The sequence below is a fragment of the Chelonia mydas genome, chromosome 8 (assembly GCF_015237465.2).
Source record: "Chelonia mydas isolate rCheMyd1 chromosome 8, rCheMyd1.pri.v2, whole genome shotgun sequence".
NCBI classification, from domain to species: Eukaryota; Metazoa; Chordata; order Testudines; family Cheloniidae; genus Chelonia; species Chelonia mydas.
Window position 1 is genome coordinate 88,524,868 of NC_057854.1, and position 13,811 is coordinate 88,538,678.

General features: G+C 37.9%; 1 protein-coding gene across 2 annotated transcripts in view; it reads right to left on the reverse strand.

Annotated features, from left to right (window-relative positions):
- The window catches only part of ROR1 (receptor tyrosine kinase like orphan receptor 1), a 268,064-nt gene that overhangs the window by 46,472 nt on the left and 207,781 nt on the right, over positions 1-13,811 (reverse strand). For both annotated transcript variants that reach the window (XM_043520888.1, XM_037907262.2), the window contains exons 5-6: positions 1,994-2,121; positions 375-692 (exon numbers count right to left, since the gene is read on the reverse strand). In XM_043520888.1, coding sequence (XP_043376823.1) covers positions 375-692; positions 1,994-2,121 — 446 coding nt within the window. The remainder of the gene's footprint in view (positions 1-374; positions 693-1,993; positions 2,122-13,811) is intronic.

The window sequence follows — 13,811 nt, forward strand, 5'->3', positions numbered from 1 at the left end:
ACTGCGGCAAGGATGTCTTACATGTGTAAGGGTTGCAGGACCGGGACCTTAGATGTTCACTGATCTTAAAATGTGACAAGTGAAAACATCCTTTTTGTTAGTTAATATTAACAAAAATAATCTGAAGCCAATAAACTGCTATCAGCGTAAATTCAGAGGCAATTTAAGAAAATATTGAAAAAGTTATTGTGAGTTTCCGTGGGTTCTGGAATAACCAGCTCAGTCTTCCACCAACCTGATGCAAGACTATAATGATCGTGAGTTTTCAGAGTTCATGACTAACCCATTTCGGGGCAGAGAGTGATTAGATAAAACCTTTACATGCTGACCTGATAATTCTTGCACAGGGCACTAAGTCAACAACTTTCACTTACTTTTATTTATAGGATCTGCCATGGGGATTCCAATCCGGATACAATTTACAGCTTCCGGGCTATCTGGCTGAGGAAGGTCTTCACAGTTCGGCAGCTTTAATCTCATCAGAATCATAGGATTGGACCTTGCAAAAATATACTCTGTCTGACAAAGGACATTTTCCAGAATTTCACATTCATCACGGCACAGATCTCGGGGCTTTGGGGCTGGTGAGGTCTCGTCACAGTATGGGAAAGCGTAGTGGCACAAAGAAGGAATGGCAAACTGGGAGCATTTATCAGATAAGTGACTGGAAGTGCCAATCATAGTGAAGGCAGCTGTAAGACACACAAAACGATTTTATTTAACATGACAGGATTTTAGACTCAACAGCATAATCCCTACTTTGTACACATTTGACAATGGTAAATAACGAAAGTAAGAAGAACAAACTCTTTTTCTCAAGAATTACAGTAATAACTATTATTACAGAACTCTAAGATTCCAGCAGGGACAAATGCACATTTGAGAAATACAGGATAACAATTATTTTAAAAGTTGGTATGACATTCATTTCAGTGAAAAAGAAATTGCATTTGGTGTCAACATTGCATTGATTTTAACCTGTCTCAAAACTACAAATTAAATTTTATTTTTATTTTGCTTTTTTCCCAGATAGTTCATAAAGTCGCCTAAATATTTTGTTGCTTGGATTACTTTTACCTGATAGGTAAGAACAGCAGGTTCTACAGAATGCATAATAACAAAAGTATTGTACATTTACATATTGCATCCTTCAACCCAAAGGATCCCAAATCACTTTATAAACAAACTGATCAAGCGTATGAGCTGCTGTATATTTAAGGAACATTTCCATCACCGCTGTGTTGCAATGTTTTAACAGTGCATGGCAATGCCGCATAACACTTTATGGCAAGAAGTCAAGCACAGTATCCAGTTGAAACCACAGGAGGGTTTTAGACCACTGAAAAGTCATTAGCTTGGCTGGAATCTGGCCACGGGCAACACACCTAAAATTGTGGGAAAGTACCATGAAGCCTTTACAAGAGATCAAGATCTTTGTTTTATGTCTCGTAGCACACAGGGCACTTCCCTCAGCACAGTGCCCCCTATCATAGTGCTGGGGCATCGGTTCCTTACTAAGTCAGAGGCAAGAATGCCACCTGTTGAATTACTTACACAACCTTCTTCAGTACCTGGGGTTTTCCTTAACAGTCTCTCAACCAAGTAATGACCCAGCTTGGCTTTGCTTAGCTTTTAAAATATGCTGGGATCACAGCACAAGATAGACCAGATGTGAGCCATACCTACTCTTGTTCTTTGGTTTACACACACGCGCACACACACACACACACACACACACACTCTTTTTTGAGGAAGCCTATCAGCAGAAACACACAGCATATTAAAAAGGTGTGCATGTTTGATATGACCCATTCCACTGAAAACATGTTATATACCAGTCCTGATTAGGCTTTGCTTTGGCAAAACTCACAGCAAGTGGGAAGGTAGCAAAAGAAGATATAAGGAAAAAATAATGTTAGTGGTAAGAGGCTATAGCAGTTCTCTGGAAAAAGGTGTGTATTTTTGAGACCTAGGGGCAACATGCTTTACCTACCTGTAATCTGATTTTCTATTTCACCCTGCATATGTAGAGACTCCATATAAATTGTTCGATTCCCAATAAATCTTGCACAAGCAATCCCTCTGTATGGCTGGCAAAAACCATCCTCCTCATACTCGTCACTAAAAACAATCATACACACAAAAGGCTAAAACACAATATATTTTAAATGGAATCAGTAGCAAAAAGTCACGAGAGGGAGTTCAGATTTATATTATTATAGGTACCTTTGAGGGTTCTACTATGTTTGTCTGGCAGTGCAGAGAGCCTGCATATGGCCTGCCACACCACTTTAGACTGTGTTAAAGGATTAAATGGTATTTAAGTGGTGCAGAGGGCATTGCACAGACTTCATACCCTGGCTGAATAAAATGGTAAAAGATTCTGTTGGTGGTTTTCAATATCCCAAAAAAGCACCACAGAGTCAAATACACGGAACATACCCATTTATTCTTCAATCTTTAATCTTTGTGAATGCAGGTAACACAATATTACAGGTCAGACAAAACCCAGACTAATGTTGTATTAAGTGTATGAATTGTACATTAGGGAAAGACTGTATTCAGGAATGATATCCCTCCACAATCAGAAAAGTAAACTTGGATTGGTTGAAAAAATGGATTTACATTTATTTTAAATAACAGATATGCTATTTCTACTACTTAAACTGTGATGTCGGGAAAGCGTTTTCCAAATCTTCTACTTTAATCATTTGAACCTAAATGCAGCAGTAAAAGCAATGTTGGACAGAGAAAGAAACAGAAGGGTGTATAAAATATCATAGTCCTCTCATTACTCATAGTTAATACTTATAAATGGGGAGGAGCTCCTTCCACATTTAGCAAATGCTATAAAATTGTTCATAAAACAGAGCAAGAGCTAGAATGGGAGCACCACAGACACATTTGCTTCATTAATTACTTTGTATTTAGGCATTTAATACATAAATACAGATGTGAAAATATTTGCCAATATTCTTGAAACAAGACTAGGAAAGGAAGTTACCAAACCTCAGACAAAGGGACCAGACGCTGCCTAGGTTGAACAGAGAATCAACAGCTAATAGTAGGCATGTAATGCAATTCCTTTTTGGAAGGAATCATGGAGAGGGTTGTGTGGGTCACTTGATGTGGAAAAAGCACTTATGTGCACTGTGTGGCCCTTTTGATTTCACATTTTGAGAAAATCTGATATTGGAGGGAAAGCTTGCAAAGATGGATAAAACATTTATACAGAGACCTCAACACACAGATCATGCCTAACTGAATATATGAGCAAGACACCTGGCTACCACCCTTATTGTTCATGCTGGCATTTGAATCCTGGGGCAGGCAGGAAGTACAATCCAAGTTATCCATGGGTTACAAATGGGGAAAGAGGGCATTGATATAGCCCTATATATACATAGACCATGCAAAATCCATCCTCCTCTGGGTGCAGGTTTTTATAAACATTCTATTCATCATCAGGTTATGACATAGATAGGAAGAAATCAGATGCTTTTTTAAATCAGCCTGCCATTTAACAAAGATACTTTCCTCCTCTCCCTCACAGACACTGGATGCAAGTGCTTGGAAATAAAAATTACAGCTTGACTCCTTGATGCCTTCCACTTATATGCACAACTTATTACCTAGATTGCCCAAGGTCTTGCCCAGTGACCTGGGGGAGTTAATGGGACTAAAATGGAGGTGGCCTCAGGCATCTTTCAGGCCACCCCATATATTTTTCAGCACTTTCTGGTAACTATCCCGACAGCAGTGCCTGTGGATGAACACAGCAGGCTTTCTACATTCACATGGAGACACCAGAAGCCACAAATCAAATTAAGTAATGAGTAACTGTGAAGGAAGGGAGGGGATTGAGGAGATGCTCTCCCTTATTTAAAATTACTGGGCCTACAGATTCAGCTTCATGGAGCGATGGATGCAAAGGGATCGAACAGTTGTGTTGCTTAAGCATGCCTGGCATGTGAAGAGTTATATAAGCTACAATTAATGACATTTTTCATGCCTTGTTCTTCTTTTTCTATTAGAAATAAAATCACAACTGACATGCTCTGTCTCACAGTAAAAATATAGAAGCGTGGTGAGAAAGGCTCAGGTGGCGTTTCACCTCTTATCGTTACATTAATAAATCCAGACACCTGAAGGTGCAGAGAGGCACCTACTGGGATTTTCAAAAGCACCTAACTCCCTTTGTTTTCTGTGGGAGCTAAACACTTTTGAAAATCCCACTAGATGTCTGCATCTTTCAGCACTTGAATACCTTTGAAAATCTAGCCCTTAGGGTCCTAGGGCACTTACGTAGTTTTGAAAATGTGACCCACTGCTAACTTTTGAATAACTAAAGAAAGAATATAATTTAGAACCTGGACTGAAAGAAACAAACATCTATTTTAGACTCTAGAGATGATTTTCCCAGTCAATTCTCCATCAAATCATACATATTTCTAGTTTATACTGGAGTTTACCTAGCGACTAGATAAGTTAGCAAGTCCTTTTGAAGGTGATCAAGCATTGGAATGAGACATACAACTAGAAAGAAATCTGATGGATCTATAAAATACTTCAATTCATAGCCAAAGAAAAGTTTTATTAACAAGGCTGCCCCACCTCACTCTCAAATTCACACTTGCACTAAAGAAAATTTAACCTAATGTAAGTGGCTGAATGCTGAAAGGAATGTGAATGAGTAGGGAGTATGGACACACATTGCTATCTGTTGGCAATGCCCCGAGGTACAGAATTTTAAGAAAAAGAGTTAACCTTAGGTATATAAAGGTTACAGATAAAGGGAACAGACTGGATCCAAAAGGCCCTCCCTCTGGATGTTGGCGACCAGAGGAGAATTCATTTACACAAAACAGGATTAGTAGCTCAAATGGTACATGCACTATTTTGGGGTATTTTGGAAATGAGCTTCAGTAACAGGGCAGTGGAGTAAATCAACTGGAAGAAACAGGAGTATTGAAGTCTGACAGACGCAACCCTGGGAAAAAAAAAAGAGGATTATAAAACCACCTGGACTTCATTTTGAGAGCCCCCCAGCCTAAGGGGGGAGGCGTGAACTGAGATAGTACAAGAGAAGCCCTAGGAGGTAATGGACTATGACATGCATATCTATTGTATCAACTACCATTAACAGTTCAAAACTGGACTCTTGATTAGATCCTGGTAATACTTTATTATGCTTTATGGATCTTTATGTTCCAGCCAACTTCTTTCACTTAAACAAAAATTCCATGTTACATTATGAGTATGGAAAGTTATAGCTTATTCAAATGTGACTGGAGGGAGCTCATCTTTGGGGAAAGGTGCAGTGTCAATGTTCCTTGGAACTGAAGCTATTTATTTAGCCATGGAACAAAGACCACACTAGCTGTGCAATGCACATTTCCCATCCCCAGTCCCTCCCCTGATTGAGAAGGACCGAGAAATTGTGATGGTTGGCTTTAAGACACAGATATCTGTTCACTAGGAACTGGACTGAGAACACCAATTCATTTTACGTACTACGTATTTCAACCCCTTTTTGGTAATCTAATCACTGCTTCGCTATTTAAATGTTTATATGTTTCTGAGCCCTGATCTCCGATTCCTGTGAAAAGCAACAGAACGGATCCCATTGGCTTCAATGGGAGATGGATGAGATCTTTAAGACATGATTCAGCAAAGCACTTGAGCACATCTTAACTTTATACACAAGCTTAAGTCCCACTGAAGTCAAAGTCAATGGGACCTAAGCATGTGCTTAAGTGCATTGCTGAATTAAAGCCTTTAAGCTTATTTGGCATTTAGAAGTCACAAAGGTCAGTTTACAGTAAGTACTTTCCACCTCTATTTCTCATTTATTAGTTTAAACTATTAATATTTCAGTAGCACTCAGAAGACCCAATCAGGATCAGAGTCTGATTGTGTTAGGTGCTGCACATATATATACATAAAAATAGTTGATTTTGCATCTCTTACTTCCAGTGCTCCATATGTCAATGGCAACTTATATGTTGTTCCCATGTCAGTTAAGAGCAGCAGAGTAAAAGGGAAGGCTTGAACTTTAACTACAGACAGATGATCCTGCATTGCTTTAAGGTAGTGGTTCCCAAACTTTAACAACCTGTGAACCTCTTTCACTAAAATGTCAAGTCTTGCAAACCCCCTTCTAAAAATGAATATTTCCAGGGATTTTCTCCTTTACCTGAGTATAAATTATAAAAGCAGTGATCTTGGAAATATAAAATTTGTTTTCATGACATGTCATGACATTATTACACACTATTTATTATTAATTATTATTTATCATTACAGTATTTTTTATTACATTACGAAAATGGTAACAATCTTCCAAGATCTCACTTTCGTAGCTTGTATCGTTTTGAATAAGCCTGTTATAAGACAAGGCTCCTATGTTTCGTCAAGGAATATCAGATGTGAAACAGCATGAAGGTATTTAAGAAGCCAACTCAAAGGAGTTCCTCCTACACAAGCATTCAGGTCTTGAGCAGTCCAGGCAAACAACACATATTGCAACAAAGCTTAAACATGTTCTTCATAATAATTTTAAGAACTATACCCAACTGCCTATTTAATTTTAAAAACAGCAGTAAATATCCACCTCCCTTTACATTTCTTATAAGGAGTCTTGAAGTTTAAATCTCCTCAGTGTGATAGATATGCTTGCTTTGATCTCCTTAGCTCTTGGAAGTCCAGGGGCTCCAGGCTGCTGGCCCCATGCTGCCCGGGGTCCCCAGGGACAGCTCTCTCCGCCATTAGGGATTTTTTCCCCCGAGAACCCCCTGTAACATTTCACGAACCCCAGTTTGGGAACCACTGCTTTAAGGTGATTTTTTAAAAAATTACTTTCCATTTCTTTTTCATTTGCTTCTTCTAATATTTTTGCAAAAGCATGGATGTTTATCTTGGAACTTTCCCACTGCATTTGGATTCTGCTGGAGTTTCCCATGTGTCATTACTTTTAGCTACATATAAGATCACCCTGTATTGAATTTACACTATACTCAGGTGTCAGTAACATTTGATTGAACAAAGCTTGCTAAAGATAGCTGCTTGCATATTATTCCTTATGTCTCATTTGGTATCTCTGAAAAATGACCCGCACCTTTCTGATTTAAACAAAAATGCACATTCATTTTAAAAGACCAAGAGTAAAAGTCACTACTTGGAGCTGCACTGTAGATTTCTCAACTTAGTATGGGTTTTATTTGAATATTCTGCACTTATTACATTTATGGAATTCCTACTGATGGTGACAGAAGTCCAGTAAGCAACGCAAATGCAGAACATGCAGCAGAGATCTCTAGTGCTGAGTAGAGAGGAGAAATTTGTCTTCACGTTGCAAATGCAACATGTTCCATGCCTACTCTACTGCCACACAAGATCATCATACAAAGCATGCAAGCATGCAGTTGTGAAAACATGTCAGAGGGGTCGCAAACATTTCCCCCTTCTCCATATTGGTAGATACGAGGGTAGTCCTGACTACATTCCAGCTAGATGGGCCTGAGGAAAGGTCACGGCATGTAAAAGGCTGAGAACCATTGGCAAATAAATTACTATAATTTCTTGGGATGTTCTTTTCCCATTATCTTTCTTTTGATTTTTGGATCAAAAAAAAGAATTCTCTCCATTGGCAACATTTATATCAATCTTGGGCACTAGCTGCCTTTGCTGTAATTGTATAATCATAGAAGTGTAGGACTGGAAGGGACCTCAATAGGTCATCTAATCCAGTCCCCTGCACTTTAGGCAGGGCTAAGTAATAACTAGACCATTCCTGGCAGGTGTTTGTCTAACCTGTTCTTAAAAACCTCCAATGTCAGAGATTCCAAAATCCCCCTCGGAAATTTGTTCCAGTGCTTAAGTTTTTCCTAATGTCCAACCTAAACCTCCCTGGCTGCAATTTAAGCCCATTGCTTTTTGTCCTACCCTCAGAGGTTAAGGAGAACAAATTTTCACCATCCTCCTTGTGACTATCGCTGATTAGTTCATATCTTTCTTGTAATATGGTGCCCAGAACTAGATACAATGCTCCAGTTGAGGCCTTACCATGTAATAACACACAGACACACACAAAATAAAGCCCCCAAATCAGAAAATGACCAATCCAGAATATTTCATACTCTCAGTTTCTCTCTTTGCTTCTCACACAGGGACGCTCCTAATGCTTTCCCAGTGTTAATATGTTTTGTAGTTTTGTCCTGCTCTAATTTCTCCCATTTCGGATATCCTGTTTCACTCCATCTGAGTTGGACAAATTAAAAATGTAAACAGGAAGGATAACAAAGCCCAATGGCACTTATAAGCTATAGTTCCTTACATAAGGATCTTATGAAGAATAAAAAGGCACATTCAAACAGGCAAAATGGTTTCAGACTATAAAGCCATCCATCACTGGGTTTAAACACTATTATAGCTCAGCTACATCACTATGATGTCAAAATGCAAAGGTGCTTTGTGATGTGAATTCATGGTGCTGTTTCTTAAAAAGGTTTTTCAGTTGCGAATGACTCCAGTTCCATTCAGTCCTCATAACTTTCTGGCCCTTTTCCAGGTGAACCCTGTGTAAGTAACATACAAAAGAAGTAGAAGGACTGAGTGCAGCAGGCACTCATAGAAAGGCAGTCCATAAATAAGGGCTTTTCATAAGGGTCATTTTTTATTTGAGATGGAGACTTGATATGGTTTAAAAAGTAACAAAAAAAAATAAAATAAAAATCAAAGGGGGTGAATGGAAAAAGATATAAGACCAAATTCTCCTCTTACTGAAATCAATGAGTTTGTATTGGTGCACTGTGACAGAAGTTAGTCCAATGGTACAAATAACTGGAAAGCTCTTTGTCAGCTCAGCATACTGCACTATTGCTCTGTTGAACCAAAACTGCCTCACTGCCTTTTTGCTGCAGTGTGATGCCACTGTGAACGTTTAAATGGCCTTTAGTGTACCTTGTGACATGAAACAACTGCTCCTTTATTAGTATCCTCAGACAAACCCTATTAATATGCTGATAGCAGAAAATAAGTTAAGTAGAAATGGGCTGAAATATCCAACTTTGTAACATGTTTCAGTGACAAACTGTTCTCAATATTAAGTACCCCATTTATTGTTTTCTATTCAATGATGTAGTCTGAATTTAGATTAGCTCTCTCTTAACTTTATCCAACAAGTCTGCCAACTCCATTTTAGAAATATGAATGCCACTGCAGATCCAGATTTGTATTTTAAAGTCAGTTTTTTTAAAATACTTCCTTTCTATTCCAGTCCTTTTCTATATTATCAGAAATGGCCAAACTCCAACTAAAGCACATCCGATAAAACACTGTTTTTCATATGGTTATTAATTTCAGCAACAGTTAATGCAAGGAACTAGATCTAGGGATTTGCTTTAGCAATAGTTGTTGTTTTAAGATCAAGATGTTAATGTGAGTTAACTTTAGATGTATTTACAAAACCAATAGAGAAACTGGAGTTAGAGGATTCAGGATTTTTTTTTTTTTTTTTTGGTGTGGACTACTGAATTCCAATGCATTAAAAGCAAAAACATAGAAACCAGTATAAGCAGGGTCAGTTATTTTTGTCATATCACTAATGAAAGTTGGAAACTTATGTACTTAAGCTACTGACAGTACCTGAAGATAAAAAGTAGAAAAAGAAGAGAAGGAGAAGACATGGAAGAAAATACCCCAAAGATCTTGGATGAAGTAAGGAAGAATCTAGGTCTATTATTGTGTTGAGCTCAGATGCTAGTGTGATGAATAAGGTGTAAATGCTTGGATATATAATTGGTCAGTTAAATTAGACAGCTGGGCTGCCAATACTGAGGTGGCCAAATGAGCAGCTAGCACTAAATTATGTAGGCTATATTAGAGGAGACTGAGATGAACCTCAGAACCACGTAACAAAGGTAGGTGAATGGGTAACATGATGGCCAGTGAAATTCAACAATGAAAGTGCAAAAAACACACAGACAGCTACAATACATGTGCAAAGTAAAATGCTTTATTTTTAACTGTTTTGAGGGCAAAAGCAAAGAAACAGAATTTATCCCCGAGATATGCCAAGCGGATAGATGGAACGACTTTAACCATAAATATAGCCTATTTGCTTTTTTACCCCACTTGTAAATCTGCAAACTGGAGGCACTGTTTATCGACAGAGAAAAACAATTAAAGAATTATTTTTGTCTTACTGCACCACTAAACTAGACAGACCCAGGCATTAATATGAGTTACTTACATCAAGCAGCTGAGCCTTGATGGGAAAATACAACCTATTCTGCCAAGCACAGATGACTGAATGTTCTAATTCACTTTCTATGACTCCACTTCTCTCAGGGAAAAATGCAGAACATTTCAAGAGAGACAACAGACAGTTCAAGAGCTTTAAGGGCTCAGATCCTGTAGTCCTCACATCAGCAAACCTCCTAGTGCAGTCAAAACTCACGGTAAAACTGATGGGAGGTTTGGCTGCATGAGGACCACAGGATTTGAGCCTTCAAAGGTCTTGAACTTTGAGTTGTCCCAGTTGAAGCATTCTTTACTTTTTCCTTGGAGAAGTGGGAATAGAGGGTAACTAAGAATTAGTTAATTTTATTTCCCAAAAGTTACACACTTAAGAACATGTGACTCGAGACAAGGGATATTTTGCTTTAGAGGAACTGAGTTCATAATAAATAGTAAGAAATGACAGAATGGAAAAGAGAAATCTGCTCCATTTAACTGTATAATTATTTGTATGGGCAATCAGATGGGCTACTTTTATTATTATGTATGGCACAGTATACCCATATATACAGATTAATCCTGCATAATTTATCTTTACATTATTAACCACATCATACAATTTATCTATATTCTTGTTCCAACTTTATATAAAATAAAATTTATATGTTTTTACTTGGCAGGAATCCATTAAAGCAAACAGATGAATAATATTCTCTCATACTTTCCAAAGGAGCACAAAACAGTTACTTGTGTCTAATTTAGAAAATGGGAACATATTGGCCCTATTTCATAACAATATTTCAGAAATGCAAGGGTTGCATTCACTTTGGAAAGGGAAAAGAATTGTCCAGGCTTGTATGTCACTATGCAATTTCAGGGAAAGTGATATCTGGGGTAATATATTCTGTTCTAGTTTAGAAACCCATTTAAAATCACAAGGCAGTTATGTTTTAGTGTCCAGGGAAAAAAAACTACAACAGAGGGATACCAATAACAAGAAGGAATAATGTTGCTGTTTTGTCATCATTAATGTATTGGGGGGGGGGGGTCCTATGGTACCAATGAATACTCAGGCTCCTAACTTCAGTGAATTTTACATATTACCTTGACAGGTGGCTTCTTTATTATTCTACTTAGCTGTTGACTGTTGCACATTACACCTTGATAGGCACCTTAAACATGTTGCCTCAGATGCATGGGCAGATAGAGCATCTAAAAATAAAGGTGAGTTCAGATTCCTATTTAATGAACAGTGGTACAGATCAGGATCGGGACCTTCATTGTGCTTGGCCCTGTGAAAACACAGTGACACAGTCACTTACATTTCTTACAGTTTCACCAGCATATTGTTCTGAGTATTACTCAGTTCTACCTAACATTTCACTCCCTCCCCGTAACATGCAGTCATTTCTAGTTAGAGCATTTTTCTGCTGAAAGAAGGCAGGTTTGTGCAAAGACATAAACATCACTGGTGAAAGCTGACATGTGTTTTCTACTAGTGAAAGCAAGGCAGTGCTGGAAGCTGAATAAAATATATTTCTTACGCAATTAATCTCTTGGCAAGGATATACTAGCAATTACTGTATGTTTTTCTTTGTCGTTGTTAGAAAGTTTTACAGTACCTCTATCTACATAATTCATTTTTGGAAAGAAAAAGCTGCCAAGAAAATCCCAGTAACATTCACAGGTAAAAACATTTAGTGTTCATGCATTCGATTTAAATATTGACAAATTTTTTCAGCTGGAATTCTAGATCTGAGATTCAGTCCTCTAAAATGCTTTACAATAATTTCTTCCCTACTAAAACTCTTTCTAGAAACTCAAGTCACATCCTTGCAAGCAGGAGAGGCACAGAACATGATAGCCAACTGCGTTCTTACTCAGTGGAGCAGCAGCTGTAACTGGTTATGAAACAGCACTAGTAATAGTATTTGGATCTTTCCTGGTAGATTTCTTACATCATGTGCTTGCAGTTATGAAAATGGCAGGAAACTCCTAGTGCTCATGTTTTATTTGACAAAGATATTTTAGGGTTATGTTGGAAGGCAAATTCTGGATATAGAAGAAAAACTAATATACAAAGATTCTGAGGACTAATCAAATAGGGTAAAATTATAAGTGCTAACCACCATGTCTTCTATCAAACCTTTATCCTTGGCTCTCTCTCACACAGTTCTGATGATCCCACATATATGTTACTGATCCAACTCTCATTGGACATTGACCTGTAGATAGGACTATTTGATGGAACTCCAATCAACTGGCTGCAATGAGTCTTAACTGAGTGATACCAGACTCACTTTCCACCCATTTTGAGATGGGCTCCTTCATTCTATAGCACTCCCAATACCTGACGGACTGCGGGCAAGTTCAAGCCAGAGTCTCTTATGTGACAGTACGGAATGCTTCCACTCAGCCTAGGAAGTCTAGGAAGTCTAAGTTAAACACCAATTAAAATGGAAATTTGAGAGAAAGGAACTTCCCCTGTGTAACTAGTTAAGCTTTACCCCTCGGAGGTTGTTTCTAACAATGAATTCTTCCAAAATCCTTAATAGCTGACACATGATACATTTTAAAACACTTTTTATTAACAGTGACAAACTGTAACAACTTTACAGTCAAACTGCTGTGTCTTCAACGGCCACCCAGATTCAAATCTTTCACGGCTTGGTGTAGCTTTCTTAAGACAAATAATATCAGTCCAATGTATCTGAGGATCTCCTTAGTTAAACATTTAATTGTTTTCACATGCACAAAAGCTGTTTAAAGGGCCTGTTTGACCAGGAAGCTGATATTCCCTAGAGGGATACTACACATGTATACTATTGCCATATGTGAGAATTATTATACATGCACTTAACATAGTGTGAGACTTGCACATTTTTTAGCATAGGAGGTGAAGAACAGGATACCTTTTACCTCTCAGAGTTTTCCCAGAAGGATATCTACATCTATATATATCATTACAAATACTGGACCAAATCCCTAAGTACATACTTAGATTTTATTCAATCTTTACTCAGACAAAACTCCCTTATAGTTAGCACTGCAGGATTTAACCTTTTAACTATCTAGTCTATAATTTTTATAATTCTGTTTTTGTAATAGATATTACTACAGTCAGGACTGCTTTCACCCCATGGTAAAGGATAATATTAACTAGGAAGAGTGGGCAATTAAGGCCCATCTTTCTATCTGTATGCAAACAAAAAGGAGTTCAGTTAGACAAGACTGAACACAGAAACAAACTTATTTGTAGAGTCCATGTTTCTCTCACAGATCCCATATTTCTCTTGGAATTTACATAAAATGTCTCAGTGAAACATATAAATCAAACCCTTAAACACAACAGGAATGTTAGGAAATGTGAAAAAATTCAGTTATAGTTTAAACCACCTTATCAGTAAGGTGAATCTAGGCCTTAATTTCCATTTACACTAAGGCTCTTTATTCCACTCTGGCAATATAAAGGGGACTTAGAGTGGTGTACATACAATTACCCATTTTAAGGGGTCTTAGTATAAATGAGGTTAAGGCCCTTGAAGGTCTTACGGTCTGACGGAATAATGGAG